The sequence below is a fragment of the Sceloporus undulatus genome, chromosome 5 (assembly GCF_019175285.1).
Source record: "Sceloporus undulatus isolate JIND9_A2432 ecotype Alabama chromosome 5, SceUnd_v1.1, whole genome shotgun sequence".
NCBI lineage: Eukaryota > Metazoa > Chordata > Lepidosauria > Squamata > Phrynosomatidae > Sceloporus > Sceloporus undulatus.
Window position 1 is genome coordinate 117,649,206 of NC_056526.1, and position 21,539 is coordinate 117,670,744.

At 39.5% G+C, this 21,539-nt stretch overlaps 1 protein-coding gene across 9 annotated transcripts in view; it reads right to left on the reverse strand.

Moving 5' to 3' along the window:
* Nucleotides 1-21,539, reverse strand: part of APBB2 (amyloid beta precursor protein binding family B member 2) — a 193,160-nt gene that overhangs the window by 97,428 nt on the left and 74,193 nt on the right. For 7 of the 9 annotated variants that reach the window (XM_042467269.1, XM_042467268.1, XM_042467267.1 and 4 more), the window contains 3 exons: nt 9,945-10,056; nt 8,234-8,308; nt 981-1,805 (listed from right to left, as the gene is read on the reverse strand). In XM_042467269.1, the coding sequence (XP_042323203.1) occupies nt 981-1,805; nt 8,234-8,297 (889 nt within the window). In that variant the 5' untranslated portion in view covers nt 8,298-8,308; nt 9,945-10,056. The remainder of the gene's footprint in view (nt 1-980; nt 1,806-8,233; nt 8,309-9,944; nt 10,057-21,539) is intronic. The other 2 variants (XM_042467266.1, XM_042467265.1) reach the window with 1 other exon arrangement.

Here is a 21,539-nt window from a genome sequence, read left to right on the forward strand (position 1 = left end):
GCCCTATGGTAGTTCAGCTATCAGGCTTACATCTCAGATTGTGGCTGAGATCAGAATACAACAACACCAAGTGCAGCACATGGTGTGGGCATACAGAATAGTAAAAATCCAGTTAAATCATGGTCAATTGTTGGGGGGAGGGGGGAATCCATCAATTAAGTATACTCAAGTTTATGAAAATGTCAGAGAATGAAAGATTCAAAGCAATTAGAAGGAACCAACATTTTTAGAGGAAAATAAGAGAAAGCAAATCAAACACATCAAGACAATTACATTCAGATTGTGTACAAATGGGAAGTTCAAATTTCAGAAGTTTATAAAATACTGCAACAGTGACTGTATATGTTAACTGGGCTTTATGTGTCAAAAATCAGGCACATGGCCTGTCTTCATGGGCCTCCCCCACTTAATCCACTGACATTTCAAACAACATAATTTCCAAAAGGCTTGAAAAGCTTTTAGTGGGAACGGGGATACAATAGAGAGCATCAGTCAGTGGGCTTCTGTACACCTCAAAACAATGAGTTTTGCTACACAGATTCTGTTGCCCAAGCCACTGAGCAATTTACTTTCTAAATCCGCAGGTGGTCCAATTCCGTTCATGTAGCAACTAGAGAAATACTGATAAGACCTGGACCAAAATTGCATTATGGAGTGCTTCTGTTTATTTTTCTAGTCAGACAGCCACACCTTCCCCTGCATGACACTTCGCATTATCTCCTTTTGACTTTCCCACTGCCCTTCCCCAACAAAGTGAATGCTAACAATGGATTGTTATGAAATTTACCAAGATGAGTGAATGTACCATAAATAAAATTTAGCACAAAATTTAAGCTCAGCATTTGCAATCAGTATCTGCAACCTCTGCTGAAACATAAGAAAAATGACATATTGGCCTAACTTGCAAGTTTAGTAAGAAATTACTCAAACGTTTAACATTTCCTCACTCCCCACTGAAGTACTAAATGAAGCACCCATACCTGTTTCATCTGGTGAACTTGGGGAAGCACTATCCTGCGACAATGTTGTCCAACTGGAGTCTTCATCACTTGGAGCTAGGTTCTGAATCCGGTGTAGTGCACAATCTGTTTTTGCACCAGTTTTAGGGTGATCCTTTTTTGTCTCTGGACTTGATGATACAGTTGCTACTTGCCCATCTTCGGGACTTGTTGGCTTGTTTGCTTTCTGTGGTAAGGCATCCTCATTAACAATCACTGTGGATGGTTGATTGTTGCATTGTGAGGACAGTTTCTCCTCTCCCACCACCTGGCTGTTCCCATAATTCTGATCAACATCCCTCGTGGATGTCTCGAGGTCTGCATAGTAATTTAGGAAGCTCTTGGTTCTCCGGCGTTGTGAGGGCAGGATTTCACTGCCTGAGGAATCCTGTTGGCTTGGCTCTTTCCCTTCCAACTTCTCTGAGGTTATATTTATGCCTGCAGCAGTTGTCGGAACAGTCGGGTTTTTATTGGGATCCTGGTGCCCCTGCTCTGCTGCCTTTCTCAGTTGGTTCTCTCCATTCTTTACCAGCTTGATATTGGAGGAATTGTTGCCCAGGAGGGGCTGTGCTGCAGGGTCAGAAAGTCCCATTGCCGTCTGAATGTTAGTCAGTGCATATTTTTTCCGGCACTTTGGAGGGGTGCTGTTCTTGACTTCCGTGTGCTTGATTTCAGCATTTAGGAGTTCATTGTGGGAGGAGCGCAGGTGAAGGGTGTTGGGTGGAGTGGCAGGACCGTTCCGATTCACAATGTCAGTTGTGCTGTTGCTTGCCATAAACCCTGCCAAGGTTTCCACACCAGAGTCAACTAGGAAAAAAGCAGAAATGTTCATATGATAAAGTTTTTTTGTATTGTAATCAGCTGGCGCATACATCTGCCCACTGGCTAAAGAAGCATCAGATGTTCTGCACATAACTGCCCACCCCTGTCTAGGTCTGTATGACCACAAGTACAGCTAAAGGGGCTACCTAGTCTACAGTCTTAACTCCACCAGCATCCTGTTTCCAGTAGGGGTCAACTAGACATTTCTGGTGAACAGGGCACTGTTTCTTCCCTGCGACAAATATATGAACTATATTGCCACTCAAGGAATAGTTAGTGGGTTGGGGACTTTAATTTTTGAATTCTCTCACCAACATAACTATTGGCCATGCTGGCTGGGAATGTCAGAGAGATAACTTTTCCAGGATTTGCCCTTGAACATGGGAGTTTCTCTATATGTATTGTGTAGCTGCTGTACTTGTGGTCATACTGCACATTAGTTGTGATTAACAGTCATTAACCAATTCAGTCTTCCCAGGTTTGCCTAATTCCCTTGTCAAGCTCTCTAAACAAGGTGAAGTCAAAGGCTTTCATGGCCAGCACCCATATTTTTTTGTGGATTTTTCGGGCTATGTGGCCATGTTCTAGAAGAGTTTCTTCCTGATGTTTTCCCAGCATCTGTGGCTGGCATCTTCAGAGAAACTTCCAGTTTTGCTATAGGAACTCCAACATTTTTATTGGTATTTGCCATAGCACATGTAAAGTCTGGAGAGAAGATATACATCTCTCAATATATAATGGATGTGTGCCAGGAATCCAGAACCCGTCCACACACCTTTAAAGAAATGTCTAATTAAAACAGGGCAGCAGTAGGGCAAATACATCCTGCTGAATAGGCAGTCTGTTTTTGGTCATTTCACTCTCCAATTTCTTAGTGAAGATTTGTATGACACAGCTGGTTCTTATGTCGTAAGGTTATGCAATGTGAATAAAGAGCAGAGAAAAATGCCAAGGAAAGGCAATAAATTGTCTGATCTGGCGTACATAGTCAACAGTTCATGGATATGAACATAAATACAACCCATACTACGTTACAGAAAAAGTTGTGACAGTCCTTCCACACTGTGGAGACTTAAGTATTCTGCACCCACAATCTAAACAAAGTACCATTTAGGTATCAAATTCATTACTAAAAAGGCAACAATATACAGATACACTCAGATACTATTTACAGTAACACACTAAAGTTTCAGCTATTTCATTTTAATCAAAACACACACAGAGATATATATATTCTTAAATAAAACAAATTGACTAGTCTTCAAGGTGGTACTTTCTTTCCTCCTCTCTTTTTACACTGAAACAGACTATAGTGGATTTTCCTTTGAATAAAGCCATTTGGAACATTGTAAACACTTTTGGACAGCAGTAATCTCATGGGCAAAGAATTCAAATGAAAACAATTTGCAAAAGTTTTGGAGGGATTATTCTCAGATTTTACATTGGAAAGGTAGATTACAGAAATCAAAGTTCGACTGTGGCAATGTGGTAGAACTCCTGAGTCACTAAGAAATCTTACACCCTACCCTGTGAAGTAAATAATAGTTTGCAGCTCAGCATGCAATTATTATTGCATCTGTTCACAGCTTGCAAGCTACTGTTAAAAAATAAAAAACCTAAATTCATTAGGAAGGTAATGGGCATTTTTAAAGCTGGATGGTATGGTAATTGTTGTACTTGTTTTTGATCCTGTACTTGATCTGTACTTTGATCTGCTATAGCTGGCCCAATATATATGAAATGTATCTGCAATGAAGCGGTTATGGATAACTAGTGGAATAATTGTTTCTTCACTACCTGACAATTTAAAGAATACAAGACCTGTCAGATATACATTTAGGTAATGTTATTCCCAGAATTCCATAGCATGGAATTCAATTATATGCATTTTCACGTTTCAAAAATGTATATTTTTGTGTCAACAAATGTATCACAAGCTTGCAAAAGTGCAATTTTCTGAGGTGAACTGTAGTTTATCTTCCAATAAATTAAAGGAAGTGGGGAAAATATAAATTTGGCACGAATCTTGAAAGCAGCAAAACTATTTTCCATCCCTACTACCAAAAGACCCTCTTCCAAGCATTCCCCCTGCTCTACTGGTTGGGGTTACTTTTATTTTTGGAGCTGGGTGAGCAGTTAACCAATTTCAAATGAGCTGTTTTGTACCTGTTTTTTTGATCTTGTTGTGAGATGCCATAAGTCTCAGTTTTAAACAGAGGGCAAAATATAATTCAAATAAATGTATGAAGACACAGCCCATTGTAGGATGGTTTCCAATAAAGTTCTGTTTATGTTCTGCCATTGTGCTTGGGTAGGAAATGACTTCTTCTAGCAGTTCTTACCGTTACTCTGCCCAGCACGTACCATTCCGGTTTTCCATGGACCAGTCTTTAAGATAGGTAGATATTAACCTCAATCTAATCCTTTCCATTATCCCCGTTCACTTTCCCCTTTTAGTAAACTCTGAATGCCGGATGTTTAGAGTGAGTTATTCTAGACAGGCCCCTAGAAAACTTTCCACCTCTGCTTTAAGTTCTTGATACCTCATAATATTTACACCAATTGCAGGAAAACCACAGCATTGGCCAAAGCTATAACTATCATTTAAAGAAAAGAATTAGCTATAAAATGACTGGCTATTATCACAAAGAGCAGGAGGAAGATTACAGCTTGTAAAATATACCTATAAACTGCTGGTGCATGCTGACAACTTTATTTATGAAACAAACTAAAATTCAAAAACTTCAGCTCTTCTCCTTCCATTTCAAAGCCCATATAGCTGCTGTTTCATTTTTTGTAAAACCTTTTTAAAAAGTTTTCTGCTCTGGAAGCAGAAAAGCCTCCAGAGTAATAAGTAAGGGCTTGAAGAGACTGAGTTTCAGCAGGGATTATTCAACAGTGGCAAACCAGTAGCAGATTCTGGATAACAGGCTTTACTATTCCCTTTACTGTTACCAGACATAATCCAGTAATGACAGAACATTAAGTATGTAAACTGAATGAGGAAGGAAACCTTGTTGTGTGGGGAGAAGTATTTCCTTAAAGTTCCTATTTTTGTTATAGCAACCAAACCTATATCCAGAGCTTTAGGCTTTCTTAAGCATCATAACACCAAGTTAAAATTCTGCACACACCTAATATGTTCTGCAACTTGTACAAGCATGCAAAGTATACCTATTGGTGCTTATTTTTCAAAATTTATTCTGCTTTTCTTATTCACAGGGAAAGTAAAGAACTCGGTGAAGACACTGAAAATCAACCTATTCACTAATGGAATACTTACTGAGGCATCATTCCCATTCTGAGATATTACCAAGCATTGTCCATGACTACTAACAGTTTGCACAGTTATTAAAAGGAAATTTTCAGGCAGATAAAGCTATATTTATCCCTCCAAAACATTCACATTACAGACCCAGTACTAGCAATTATTTAGAGGCTTTGTTTGGTTCTTTTTAAGGAAAAGCTTAAAGCAGTGTAAAATTATGTTTACAATAGATTATGATAAGATGCAAAAATGGCCATCTCTACAGGCACATCTATTTTCATTCCTAAGGTTCTGGACAGTAATCATCTTCCCAGAGTGAGACATGTTTTCAACACTTAGGCACTTGGTTTCACTCTCCCTACAGCTTTCACAAAGTTTGCTCCTCCTATCGTTCTGAGGTCGCCAACATGGCTATTTATTGATGGTGAACGCAGAGTAGGGATGCAGTTATTCCCTAGTTTTATTCTCAAAGGAATCAATGAATAATTTTAGCATTTTTTCCCATTGTGAAGATGCCTTTGAAAGCTATTCAGAGTCCACTTCTTATTCTGCCAAAAAACAAAACACACATGTGGGGATTTTTGTGTAGAAGACAACATTTTCTGCACAGGAAATAATATTTCAGCATATAAATACTGTTTTCTGTGCAAAAAGTGCTGTTTTCTGCAAACAAAAGTATAAATTTCACACAAAATATATATCCTTAACTACAAAGTTTCTCAACTGTCCAGGAGTTTCCTTGTCAGAGTTTCCTGACATTTAAGAAACATGTTTTTCAATCATTTTTTTAAACTTTTCCAAATATTCTTTCCACTCTTAGTGCAGAAGTACCAAGATTATAGTATCTGACCAATGAGCAAACCTCAACACCTGACATGGAAGTGTTTCAACTACAGCTGGACAATGATGCACAACTTGAATCCCCATGCCATGTCTGAAGTTACAGCTTGCACATCTTCTGAAGGCTATAAAATGAAACATTCTGCATGTTTACCTGGAAGTAAATATGACTGCATTCCATGGGGTTGTGAGTTTAGGACTGTACCCTTTATGCTGTCAAAGATACTTCTCAAGTCACTCCAAATGTCACTCTCCTTACTTGTTTAAGAAACACAAACATATTAATTCTTCAGAGAGATGAACATTCTGTAACTGTGTTGTGTCATCTATGCTAGACCATTTAAAACAGACATATTCGAAAAGATTAGAATGATTTCTTGCCCCAGAAGGGATGCATTATTTTTTGTTTGTTTGTTTTTATGATTGGGGGGAGGGTTGGGATTTTAAATTGTAATTTTTAATTGTTTGATGTTTTATTTATACTGTTGGAATCCACTTTGATTCCTTTGTGAAAAAACAGAATACAAATAATAATAATAATAATAATTAGCTGTTGTTTGAATTCATCATGTTAACAATCTTGGGCTAACTGAGAAGGTCAGGCAAATCTTCACAGTCTGGGAGAAGCAAAATGCATTTCTGTATATGTGGGAGTACAGCAGAAGCTGAATGGAGAGCAGTGACAGCTAACCAGATTTTGTAGTAAAGTAAGTGGAGGAAACAGCAGCAGGACCAGCAGCAACAATAGGAGAATCATCATCATCAGTTTGACTAGTCAGATGTTTTAGGAAAGCCCTTAAAAACTATTATTTCAAACATTCTGTTAAAAATACTATACAGTAAATGAAATAATTGCAAGGAATAGACAAGCTATCTTTGTAGCCTAGGGCATGAGCAAAAAATGCCAAGACTTGAAATGCCATAATCTAAACTGGGAGGGGAAAAGACAGGGGTTGTGCATCACAAAGAACATTTCATATACTGTACTGTTGTTTGTGAAGCTCATCTGACGTACTTTACAATACAGAAAGCCTGAAGGCTTATAGGTTATCACCTAGAGAAGGCACTGAGACAGCTGCTTTTCAGCTGCTTTCTCAAGGGGTTAAGGGGACAGGTTGCAGATGTTAAAGAGATATTTATCGGTCCTCAGTGGAACACAGAAGCAAAACAAGGTCAACTGTAATAAGCTTTCTGAACTGCTTTCCAGTAAGGAACACAGAAGTGTTTAATGGAAAAGGACAACTAATGTATTATAAATATTATGTATGGTTGATGTGCTTGTTTGTATTGTTGTATTGTATATTTTTTAATAATAAAATTTAAAAGAAAAGAAAAGAAAAGGACAACTAAATACCAGTCCCATGCAGACAAGCAATATGTCTTTATGGGCAACATATTCAACACTCCTCTCTCTACCTGTGCACAAGCCATGCTGATTTGACACCCAGGTAAAAAACCAATGAACAAAGTGAATGTATGTGTGTGTGTGTGTGTTGTGGGGAAGGAAGCATGTTAGTCTCTTCCACCAAAAAACACAGCTTTTTCTGGCATTTTAAAGACAGAGGTGGCACAAGCTTTTATGAACCATAGTTCACTTTATCAGATGTAAGATATTATAAGTGTGTGTGTGTGTGTGTGTGTGTGTGTGTGTGTGTGTGTGTGTATATGCATGCACTGCTGCAGGTATCTAGGTGGGGATATTGTAAACAGTGAGGTCAGAGGGGAAGAGTGTGGGTTGGATGCAGATTTAAGTCATGCTCAGAGAACATGCATAACATGTGGGGAAAGAAGCAGTTATTTGTGCATAGAATCCCAACATAATATCATGCCTTCGCTTCTCAAAGCTTTGCTCTTCTCTACGTATTGCTAGCAGCACTGCTAATTCTTTCAATACTTTATTCTGTCAGACAGTGTTTTGTGAAGAGTTCTGGGGATTTTTCATGCCACACAATTATAGCACCATGATTGCACTTGAAGAGCCATAGCTGCATCCTGTGGAATCTGGCAGTCTGTAGTTTGGTGACACACTACTGTTCTCTGGATGAACTCTAAATACCCTCTCTCTAAACTGCAAATGTCAGGATTCCATAGGATGGAACCACAGAAACTGAAGCACCATAATTGTACAGTATGAAAGACAACATGGATGCTGAACTCCCACTGGCTTTCAATATGATTCAGTATTTTACTACTGAAAAGTTCAATTTCTGTGAATGTTTTATTTCTGGGGGGCATGGCTGCTGTTAGGAATGAACAACAATGGTCATCTATATATGTTTGTGCTACAAGTCCCATCATTGCTCACCTTTAGCTAAGTCAGTTGATTGCAGCTGATGGAACTTGTAGCCCACAAACATCTGAAGGGTCATATCTGTCCATCCTGTGTTACATAAAATAAATGAGGAAAAACTTAATGACACATGCTTCCTGAAGCACTGGTTGTCCACATGTGGTGAGATGTACATTTATGCATTTCAGTGGGTGAATAAAATGTGAAGTTTTTACTTCAAGCATTAAATAAGAATTACAAAAACAAGAAGTAGAATCACTTGTGCTTCCTTATCTTTTCTTCTGGATATCATCTAAAACAGGGACAAGCAATTCTTGGCCTTCTAATGCTTTTGGATTATATATACCATGATCCCCCATCACTGGCTTAGCTGGTTAGGGATAAAAGGAACTTTGATCTAAACTGGGGCAGGGCTTTGATTCTCCACATGTTATTCAACTATACTCCCTATCACCCTTGGCCATGACCGATAACTTCTGGAAGGCAACAGGTACTCTAAAGACATCAAGTGTGTGCACACATATAAGTAAGAGCTTGAGAAAGTCCAGCTACAGAATGTGGGGATCTTTTTCTTGGTACAGAAATAATAGTGAGATTGCCATGTTCCGTATCTTACAGAGAACAGACCTTTATTGTCCAGTTGAAGTCCAGTTTTAAAAAACACAAGGAAAGAGAGTAGGGCCTTGTCGGTGCTCATAAACTGTTAGCCTATGTGCAATCAGACTGAGTAGATACATAGGTCACCCTGTTACAATTTTTCATACTATAGCATCATGTATCATATTTCTATTTGTATGTGTGTGTGCGTGTGCGTCCATGTGCGCACACCTTGAAATCGCTTGTCAACTTATGGCGATGCCATGAATTTCATAGGGTTTTCTTAGGCAAGGAATGCTCAGAGGTAGTTTTACCAGTTCTTTCTTCTGAAATGTTTTTATATAATTTCTAAATGTATCTTAACATCTGAATTTTTTTTTAAAAAAATCTGTGTCCTCTTTTTTTGACAATGCCACTATCACAGAGGCTATGCACGTCAAATTTTTTCATGCTGCCTTTGTCTTTTTCATGTGCTTTACGAAAAATTAGTTATCTTGGTACTCGTAGGGTCATAGTGCATGTAGAGACTCTTTACATAGGAGTATACATGTGTCAGAGTCTGTAGAGCTATATTACTCAATTTTGGCCACACTGGAGAACCATACTATGCCATCCTGGTCACCATCTGGGGCAACCAGAAATGATCTTGCATCATTCTCATTTTTTGGGGGTGAGGCTGTTTTAGAAATATTTTTCCTAGAAGGGACAGTGTTTTAAAGTGTCTCAGAACTGCTGGGACTATTTTTTGACACACAAACACATTTGGGGGTGAGGGATGGCAAAGGGAGTGTGTCATTGAATCATTGTGTGGAAGATTTAAATGACATAAAAACCTGATGTAGCCAAACCAATCTGTGCATAAAGGTCACCTAAGAAATTTGAGCAGCAAAATTGACAATTAGCACATAGCAAACCTTTTACTTTATTTTGCAAAGAAAATTATTTCAATCATCATTAATAAATCATCATAGAAATCTGAAACTGTAATATAGATTTGCAAAATCAGTATTTATACAGCAGTGGATGGCAATGAGCGTTGCAACATTAGAAACTTAAGTCAACCCTGTTAAGCTAAAGGATTCAGCTTTGCTTTTACATGCAGAAAGGAGTAGAGAATTCACATACGTACATGAATTGCTTTGACGATAGTGAGCCCCTGGGTATCGCCTGCCCATAGCGCCAGTCAGCACATTATCCCGAGTCCTCAGCTGTTTTCAAAAGGACTTGGCAGAATTGTTTTACTAGAGGAAGAGAAGGAAGCAGAAGAAGAAAAAACAGAATGCAAAGATTTAGTACAATGCCTATATTGTTTTCATTAAAATGCTAATGAGCCTCTGTATGGTTTTAGATGACGAGTTTATAAATTATTCATAGTCATGCCAGCCACAGAGATGAACTGTTGGGCTACTGATGCAGAGCAAATTTACTGCTTGTATTTGTCCTCCACTGATAAGCATAAATAATTTCAAGGTAAACACAGTACCTTGATACACTGGCTCACCTGGATTTCACAACCTCAGGACATGTGGTTTCTCCAAGCAATGACCAAATTATACAACTACACCTAGCCAGCAGACCTAAATACCTAAAGGCACCAGAACCCATCTAATCTTGGAAACTAAGCAGGGTCAGTTCTGATTAGGACTTAGAGGTGAGATCACCAACAAATACCAGGTGCTTTAGGCTAGGTTTCAGAGGAAGGAAATGGCAAAACCATCTCTCAGTTTTCTTTGCCCAAGAAAACCCTATGAAATCCATGGGATTGCCATACATCAACAGGCAACTTGAAGGCACACATGCACGCACGAGTGATGTCACCAGGCTTGGTGGCACCTGCTGAGGAGGCCAGTGGCAATGGTCTGCCATGACCCCACTGCTCACTTCTTTTGGCTTCAGCATCTGCACAGCTCCCTCCCCAGGGAGACAGCCAGACCAGCAATAAAGCCACAAGGGGAATGATTGCCTCTCCACCGCCCCCACCGCCCTTGCTACTGCCTCAGCTCCCAGCTCCCTCCCACCTGGTTTAGATGGGCTGTTGAGGGGGGGTAGCAGCGGCCTCCCCCACCTCCCCTAGCTGCTCACGCCTCATGGCTTTGTTACTGGCCTGGCTCCCTCCCCAGGTCCTCAGGGAGCCACAAGAGGTGCACTCAACCCTCCCATAGTCCTTGCAACTGACTCGGATCCCTCTTCTGAGAGGGAGCTGGATGGCAGCAAAGTTACGAGGGGCACACTTGTTGCTCTGCCACAGCAGGAGGAAGGCCCCACCAGGATCCTCCTGTGGGATGTCACCTGGTGTGGTCTGCACCCCCACACCCACCCAGTGATAGTACTGACACACACACTCATTCAGTCAGAGGTCTGCGATTTGTGTTTGGGTGTGTACAGTATTACTTGACATACAATTAAATAAGGTGGATATTATGCTGTTATGTCTTCTGCATCATATAAGGAAAAGATTGTAGACCATAAACAACTAATTGTTGCAGCCCACTTTTTTCCATTCAGTGCCAGGGCAAAAACATTGTGTTCACTCCTTATCACTGCAGTTTTCAAAGTATAGAAGCAAGCAGTCTGACATTTTAAATTTGTTTTGAAAAAGTGGGCAAGGAGGACCAAATTCAGATGAAAGTTAAATAAATAATATGTCAATAAATGGTGCAAGATTTCAGTGGTCCACTGGCTCACAGAAGTTGCCCATCTTTATCATATATTTTTATCTCCCAAAGTAAAGATATAACAACTAGCAATTAAGGTTGCTTTAGGGGGCTCTCCTCAAAAATATACTCACCATTTCTTTAGACAGAATAAAAAGGTACATACTATAAACCAAGCCTTCTACTGAAGTTCTTAATAAAATAAACAGAATTGTGTCCAATTTAAAGCACATAGAGTCAAGGTCTCTGGAGAATTCTATACGGCAAAACTTTTATACCCTGTCAACTTGCTGAGTGATATCTCTATGCTTGGCACATTTCCTCTGTCTTATTAAAGAAGAGAGGACAAACGCCAGCATGACTATCCCTGTTTTTTTCATAAAGGCTTGACCTCTCAAGCTTTCCAGCTCTAGTCACTGGAAGAGTCAGCTGAACATAAATTTGAGAGAGAGAGAGACAACTGTGGGCCAACTCAGCAAATAAAAGATGTCTTCTAGTTCAAAGTTCTCAAAACTGTTCTAAAATAGGATCCTCCAGACATGGAATTCTCTTTAAAATATGTCACATGATCCAATATGAAAGCTAACAAGGCCTAGCCCCCATCCACCCACCTACAGCAGAGTAAGAGGTGCTTCTCATTAGACAACACCATACCACCAGAGTATCACATTTTCTGAAATTTTTCCTCTCTCCTTCTAAGAGCATTTAGATGGGGAAAGAGGTTAAAAATAAATTAGAAGCAAGACCTAAATCTTATTTTAGTTTCAAACTAGAGTAGACCCATTGAAATCAATAGGACTTGCTTTAGTGTTGGAATGAAGTTCCATTCATTTCAATGGATTTAGCACAATGGATCTAAGATGCACATTATATAGCTATGTAACTAGGGAGTGTTATAAACCATCAGTTGACTGAAGCTAGTTTTTACCACTGTCCAAACTGCCCTATGACATACAGATCTATGTATGGTAAGCTGGAAAAAGAACAGTATATCACAGTGTGTTTATATCATAGTACTTGCCTAAGTTCCAAGGCTATACACCAGTATAGCCAAACATTAACAGCGCAGTACTACATACCCAAGAGGCAACTGCCACAAGTTGGGGGCACATTGGCTCCCATGGGATCCTGGACAGCAGTGCCCCCATTTCCCCCAATCCAATCCAAAATTTGGCGGATCATTTCCCATTCCCCACTCCCATAGCCATTAATGTCCACAAAGCCTCTGGAAGCAGCAATTACTATTTTGCTGCCTTCTGGAATCTTCTCACTCTATTCTTCTGTCATGGGAAATCCATTATAAGTTGCTAGTAATTTGCCATTTCATGCCCTACGTGTTAGAAATAAAAAAATCTCAAATATACTTGTCTGGATAAAATATTAAATGTACAGGTCTGAATTCTCCTTCAGGGCACATGAAATACACCTATCGAACTTCTGTTTGAAGACCTTCAAAGATGGAGAGTCCAAGAGCCTTCAAGTCAATCTATTACACTGCTGAATAATTCTTACAGTAAAAAAAGGTCTTCCTAATGTTTAGGTGGAATCTCTTTTCTTGACACTTGAATCCACTGTTTCATGTTCTAGTCTCAAGAGCAGCAGAAAACAAGCTGGGTCCATCTTCTACATAGCACCCCCTCAGATGTTTAAAGATAGACATGATGTCACCTCTTCTATTCTTCAAGCTAAACATATCCAGCTTCCTAAATCATTCCTCATCAAGTGTGGTTTTCAGACGTTTGATCACCTTGGTCATCCTTCTCTGGAAGAAATTTATAGCCACATACTTATTGTTCTGAATCTATATTTCCTGAAAGTCCAAAGCTTAAAATATTCTTAAGTAGAGTGCTGATATTGATATTGATTTACCTACTAGACAATATGGTTGTTTGCAAAATTGAGAGCTCAGGTGAGCAAAATAGTAAATTTTAAGGAATTCTACCTAGACACATATTGATAAGCAGAAGGCAAACTCCATTCCATCTACATAGAGATGGGAGACCCACAACCGTTTGTCTCACCTGTTCCAAGTGGTTTTATTCAAATAGTCCAGCACTCTGGGATTTGGCCTCAGAGGACCTACCCTCTCCAAGTGGTGATGGCTAGAGTATCTCTCAGGCAATGTTCTAGTATCCTGTGTTAGAGAGCATACCACCTGAGTGCTGAAAGCTACAAAGTCACCTGCAAAATGTTCTGGGAGCTATTCTCAGGTTCTGCCCTCAGAATGTTAGCATTTTATTTGGGGGGGGGGAGCCCTGTACAAGATCTTATATGGTGAAAAGGCTAGAAGGCCACCAAATAGAGCAAAAGGACTGGTAACATCATCCTGAGACTTCAGGGGGCAAACCGAAAAAATATTTTGATCCCCTATTTTGATGAGACCCTTTTGAGGAGGCCTCAAAATGCCCCAGGAGCTCATACAGTTGAGAAGTTATACTTTTCCCATCCCTCTTATAGATGTATACGGGTTTGCTGAGAAGTTAAATTGTATTTAGTTTTTTTTGTGGGTTTTTCGGGCTATGTAGCCATGTTCTAGAAAAGTTTATTCCTGATGTTTGACCATGGTCAAATCCAACAAGTTCAAACAGTCTAATCGTGACACAGAGAATAGCTGAGGTCAAAATGAATCAAAAAGCCACAAAAACACTACGCCAATGCCAAACCCAATAAGAGAAAATGATAATCAAAGCAAAACCAGAGATCAGAAAGCTATTATAATTCTAAATCTAATTCTAAGATTTAGTTCCTTCAATGCTGCTACCGCAGTGGACAAAAAGGTGCTGAGGGAAAAGAGCGGGAACACTAGGGGTATATATAGGGTGGAGGGAGCTATCATCCAAAAGACTTCCCTAGCAATTCTAGAAGGTTCTGAATGTCTCTGTGCAGTCTCAGGAAAACCCATTTGTATGATTCACAGAGATCACGATAAAGAAGTTAATATTCAACTATTACATCCTCACAATTGAGGACAAATAATTTCCACAATTTCCTCCCTGTTGCGGAGTAAACAAAGATGACTGCACAGTTCTCATTCATATATCCTGAGTGTTTTAGTAAATAATTTTGTGCAGAAATACATGGGGGATTGCATGAGAATTGGGGTGCTTGGGACAAAAAATACTGTTTCCAGACAACTATGTATGTTTTTGTGCAAGACTGTTGCTTTAAAGAAAAAAAGCACAGCAAAATTTTAAACAGCAGTCTTGTGCAAACAACAAAATTTTTGTACAGAAAACAGCAATCTTGCAAAGCAACACCATGTGGCTATTTTTTGGCACAGGATTGCTGGCTTTTGTTGCAAGATTGCTATTGTTTGCTCAGGAAACAGCAATCTTGTGGCGGGGGGAACCACAACTGGTTAGCTGGAAACAGGGGCATTATTAAGAGTGCATGGGAGGTTTGGGCCAGACCAGATGACATCCTAAGGGGGGTAACACCATTGTTCCCCAAATATCTTCTTTGGGAAAGAAATGGGATGTTGTGTCTGCCTGCATTCTTTTAAAATGCTGAAGAGATGGTGTGAGTAGGATGAGGCTCGGTGGGAAGAAAAAAGAAAAGCCACAGGTTTGTTTTTTAAATTTAAAATTAACAAAAATACTTTAATTTTTTTAAAAAATTAATTTACTCTTTAAATTTTTTATTTAAAAACATCACATCTCATGGAATGTTCACTTTAATCACATGAAACTTACATGTAAATACTTTTAATGGTATAATTTTATTTTTGCTAGCTGTACACGTCTTAACTATTACTAAGAAATTCAGTGACATATGGGAATTACGGTATGAGTAACTTTACGAAAACATTACTAAAGAGTGTGTATGGTGTGGTACAGGAAGAGGTCAATGCGGGGGGTGACACCATGCATTACTGCACCGGGTGACACCAACCCTAGTGACACTATGTCTGGAAACTGTGCAATACCCACCCCCCAAAAAAACCCCGTGTGTACTTCTGTACAGAATAATTTCCTAGAAGAGCAAATACTAGGTGAAAACTGCTCAGAGTTTTCACCACAGTTGTCATTCTTCCCGACCAGGTTTCCTGAGTATTAGGGGATATATTTTTTGGCCAGGGAACAGTGAATTTTCTTTCTATCCCTATCATAGAGGATATCAATGTACATAAAAATGTTTTTTTTTAAATATAGTAATTGATACTTTCAAAGGCAAAACAACAAGATTAAAAAATCAGATCCCACAGTCAACTTGACTTGCTTAGACAGCTGGCCTTTTAAATATAAAGACATTTCCTATACAAAGTGAAGAGCCTCGTTGCCACTTATTTATATCACCCACTTTTCAGACCCAAACCCTCAAACAAACTCACAAGCAACTGCCAACAGAACAAAAATAAAATCATACTGAAAGAGATAAAAGTAACCAAGCAATAAATCTTAACAGGAACATATGAAACAATTACTCTTTTTATGGGTGATACATGCTTATGTTCAAAATGCAAGTACACAGATACATATCTCACACAAACAATGATTCCCAGCAGAATTGTGTAAAAGCTGAAATGGCCCCAAGAGCTGCATCTTTTGTTAATAAGCTGGAAATTCTATGCTGTACATTGCAGCCAATTTTAGTATCTTCTTTCAGGGCCAGACCACCTGAGACCTGAACTAAACACTGGAAACACACCATCCTTATTAAGACATTATTCTCCACACACTCAAAGAATGGAGTGGGGACTGTGTATATGCTGCTTCAAAAAAAGTTGCCCCTTGCAACTTCATCCTACCTTCCTAGAGTAAGGAAGAAGGGTCTAAAGAGGGATTTGACATCTACAGTAGTTCACCGGTTCAGAGCTTGGACATAGCCATACTGGCTGAAGGATTCTGGGCTCTGTTCTTCAAAAAATAACTTTTCCGAGCTCTGAAAATGAGTGGTTCTCATGCTCTGGTCTTCTACATGCTTTGCATTTCAATTCACAGAGTCTCCTACCATTGGCCATGGTGCCTGGAGTTCCAAGAAACTGAAGTTCAAAATATCTGGAAGAGAAAGCCTGAGAACCTCTTGCTCTGAAACAAGGCTGCCAAAAGGAGGAAGGTAGATTAATTTCCAAAGCAGTGGTTGCTCTGGATGTTTACCTCCATATCCAAGTCACCAAGCTCCTCTCACCCCGCACAAGAATATAGAGAAAATTTCTGCAGCAGAGACTCATCTTTGTCTGTGTAGAAAGTCCATGGGTTTCACATTCCTGCAGAATGTGGAGCAAGGCTAAATACACACCTGTATCTGTATTGTTAATAAGGATTACTTTGGGCTTCAGAATTATGTGAAATAGTGCAAAAGCATGAAAAGCAGTATCTAAAAGGGGGAATGGGTTCCAGGACTGAGACTGCAGGCAAGAAAAGTGAAGCAGAAATGATTTTTAAAATGATAGAAGACTGTGGAGGCTTTGCACACTTTAAAAATAATGCCACAGGGATTGAAGTACCTTTCAACAACAGAGAGGCAGGAATGAGATATTATCAAGGCACAAAACATGCAGAGAAGATTAAAAAGTCTGATGTTATCTGGCACAATTTGTGTGTTTATCCTGAGCCGCACATACCAAGGGACTTTACAGTTGTGCTCTCAAGGTGCCATGTAAGCTCTAGTATATAATGCATCATGACCAAGGTGCCTCTGGGGTCATCTTCAGATTTCAGGGAACCTCAAAATGAGTATCAAGTCCACCATTGAGAGAAATATCAACAAAGCAAACCTAGCTATTTTTCACAAGAGCAAGAATGCTGCCAGCCAAAAAGACAAGCATGAACAAAGCTAGAAAATCTATAAGAAAAAGAAAAACATAAAGCTGCAGGTGTCCTGTCTTGCAAAAATCTGTGCTTAAAATCCAAACATGACCTCTTTCTTCCAATTACATATTCTCTGTAGTTTTTCTGCTCTTTTAAAGAATTCCTATTCCCAGGAGTGTTGTTCTACATTATTACCTTTGAAATACAAGGGCTGAATAAACAACTGGAACTAGTTTGTAAGTTGTTTTTCAGTTGCCTTTTCAGTCCTGTCCCCCAACCCCATGAGGTGTGAATAACTTTCCACAGCATTTATTATAATTGGTATTACCCTTGTAAACAATTCTGTTTCTAAAGGGCAATATACCACAAGCTGAGCTATCAGAGCACTGCCCTGCAACCACCTAGTTACCATCAGCAAAAACTGCACAAAACAGATTTTTGCTCACGTAGATTCACCCCCAGAGATTCTCTTCTTCCCCTCTCCCAAGATGAATGAGTTTCTCTCAGACTCAGTTCCTTCCTTCCCATTGTCAACCAAAAACAAGACAAAAAGCCCCAAGACATGCTCATTCTGCAGGTATTCCTTGTCCCAACTTTAAATGCAAGGAGCACAACGCAATAAAAGAATGTTTATCTTACAAGAACACACTGTGAATGGGACTGATTAGCTTATTTGTAAGGTGCATGGGGTTTTTTGCTCACGTATTCAAATTCAGAATCACCTGACAAAATGGTGTATTTCTGTGCCCTGTTTATGTGAGTGAGTGTTCACACATGTTGGTGTGTATTTAAGGAAAATAACAGAAATCTTACCCTGTGGAATCACTCTTCTTGGCCTGCCTGTAGCTGATCACAGATAAAGTTTTTTAAAACGAGTTTTCTTTTCAATCTGTGGTTGCTCAAATCCACCATACTCCTTATACATCAAGTAAAAGCATTGTGTTGAGTTGGGTATGGAATTTAGAGAAATAAAAAATGTTCCCATTTGAACAATGTTATTTCCTTACAAAATGTTAAAATATAAGTATGCACAAATGTGTGGATGAAAATACACACACTAGAAAACAAAATATTTTTATTTATATACTACATCAAATAGAGGGGCTGACATTCATTTGCAGGTGTAAAGGGGGAGGGGGGGTTCAATGGGAAAAGTTTGAGAACCACTGCACTTCATCATACAGGCTGCTGACTAGTGCTAACAATGACTAAAAAGCTTCCCTACTTCCATATTAGGCTGCCAAAATAATATGCTTGGGTTGGGAACCAGGTGTGAACCTTTATATGCAACTGTCAGCTTAATTCTGGTAGTGACTGCAAAAACTTTAGGTGAACTCAGAAGCACCCTGTTCCTTAATACTAAGAATACTCTAATACTAGGCATTCTCTGAAGATGCCAGCCACAGATGCTGGCGAAACGTCAGGAAGAAACTCTTTTAGAACATGCGCACATAGCTCGAAAAACCCACAAAAAACTATAGATGCCGGCCATGAAAGCCTTCAACTCCACTAAGCATATTGTTTGTTAATATTTATTTAAAATATTTATATACTGTTTTGAACTCATAAGAAATCACAGCATAATAAAGTATTATGGAAACACAACAATATTTTAGATTACAAGGTTGCAACATACAATAATTGAACTACCAAAGTTAATGGCTGAGAAATGCCAAGAAAAAAAAACACCACATTTTTCATAAAAACCAAGAGGACACAATCATCAGTGCCTGACATGGCTCTACATTAGGATTGACACAACCTGTTGCTATCAAATAGGACTCTGCAGAATTGTGTGGCACAGTCAGTCTTCCCATAGCTTAGCAGATCTATTCAGGGCATGGGTATGCACAATGCAGCACATGGATTGCATGTGGCTTGACAGGGCCTCCAGAGTGATCCTAGCCTCCAAACAGTCCCTATGAAAATATTTGAGGGGGTGGGCTTTATGGCCTGCGGAGTTCAGCTGGGAGTGGAGGGAGGGTCCGCAGACCCTCAGAAGTTGCCCATATAATTAGGGGGAAATGATATTTCAAGTAATCTGAAACTGAAGGCTTTATATCTTTGAACCTGGTTTAGAAGCAAAATAACAGGCAATGGCGGGTTACATACCGCCATTTGGGACGTCCCCAGGACGTCCCAGTTTAAAAAGGGGGCGTCTCTTCTAGACACCCCTACTCCTGTTATGGACTCTGTCTGTAACAAATGGCAGCGGCCATTCCACACGGCCGGCGCCATCTTGACGTAGCGGACGCTGTGCGTCTGCGCAGCGCTTATGACGTTGTGAGGGCTCCATTGGAGCCTCGCGGCATCATAACTGCGACGCGAGAAGAAGCTCCATTTTGGAGCTTCTTTTTTGCTCCGCGCAGGAGCCGCGCGGTTTGGCTGCTGCGGCTCCCTCGCGGAGCAAACAGCAGCGCCAGCAGACCGCCGCAAAGCGGCTGTCTGTAACAGACCAATATAGCTCTTTTAGCACAAGTGTTATGTGACTGTGAAATGGTGCTCCATTCAAAGAAACCCATTACAGCATTTTGCACTAGTTGAACCTTATGGACTAGCTGCAGGGAGGCACTACAGCATTCTGTCCCAAGGTATAGTACTTAAGATGAATAGGTATATGTTAAATCTGTATTACTTAGGTGCTCTCAGTAATGCATGCTTAACATATGCCTACTCATAACAACCACTATTTTGCACCTGACTAAAAGACCTCAGGATTCTTGGTACAAGGCAAACCAGATCCTAAAAGCCTATGAAAAGTTCACACTGACTGAGGCACAGGAAATGTATTGGGAAGAAAGCTGGACAGTGAAGAAAATCAACACATTTGTAATGTAGTGCTAGAAAAGAGTTCTACATATACCATGGGCAACAAAAAGACAAATGAAAGAGCCTTATAGCAAATCAAGCCTGAATTCTAATTAGAAGTAAAAATGATTAACTGAGGCTGTTGTATTTTGGATATATCATGAGATGACATGACTCACTGGAAAAGACAATAAGGTTCAGCAAAGTGGAAGGCAGTAAGAAATGAGGAAGACTGCAACCTTGATTCAATCAAGGTTAAATAGTCCTGAGTTTCCAGGACCTGAGCAGAGCAGATGATGACTGGGGGCTCTTTGAGGTCTCTCATTCATAAGGTTGCCATAAGTCAAAGTTGACTTGACAGCAAATAACAACACAGGCAACCTTGAAAAGCTAGTTACATGAAACTCATAATGAAAATCAACCTGATTTATTTTCATGGAGACAACACCTATTGATGACTACTAGCCATGGCTGATATGGGAAAACATTGGGAGTATAGGATGCTGTTGCATACTATTTGCTGAAGAACAGTAGGAAGAAAAGGCTTTGCTCCCACGCACTGCTTGTGAGTTTCCTAAGTAAGTTGAGAGCGCTGTGGGAAACAGGATGCCTTGGCCTCATCTAGCAGGGACACTTCCCAATGTGTTGTTTCTCAACTACATTCTGACACATCCTGTAAAGGAGGGGAAAGAGGTTCTTTTTGTTTTTATCTGAAACACAGCTAAGAATAGAACTTCTGTTTACCAGCTTAACAAGAATTCTGGTGCCACATTATATAGAGGTGCGTGATAATTGTATGGAAAGAAACAGCATCCTCAAATGGTAGCCATACACCAGGATAGCAGAAGCTCAGTGGTGGAAGTAATGATTTAGAAAGTTTTCTGCCAGTTTATTAGTTCAAGTGCATGTACATCCCCCCTTCCCACCAAAACTGAGTAGAGCTTTATTAATTAATTCCATCAATCCAAACACTTCTTAAATAGGAAAAACAGAGAGAGCTTTTGTGGCCTTTTTATGTTCTTCTGATTAGCCCGGACAACAACTAAATTGGCAAAATAAATTATACATCCAATTACCAATAAAATATTTACAATTAGTCTCTGAGCAGGGTGCCAAGAAATACCTCTGATTATATACTGGATCAGAAACCAGATAATTTCTGGTACTTTGTGTGGTGAAAAAAATGCATGGTAAGCCAAATGCAGCATAGAACTTGGGTTTTTTATTTTTATTTTTTTCCCTGATGTACTACATAGTGAATTTGACAAAGGATATAGTAAAATGTACTTTATTTACTTCTGTACTGAGAACTCAGGTAAACACTGATTAGAAAAATCAGCAGAGGCCTGGTATCTCTATTGCAAGAGCTAAAAATGACTTCACATTTCTGTCAGTCATGCTGACTGAACACATTTTTTTAAAAATCCATACGTGCCCTGAATATTATTAAGTCTACTTTACAGCATCTCAGAGAAGACTCTTAGAACACAGACATTTTATCATTATCAGCTG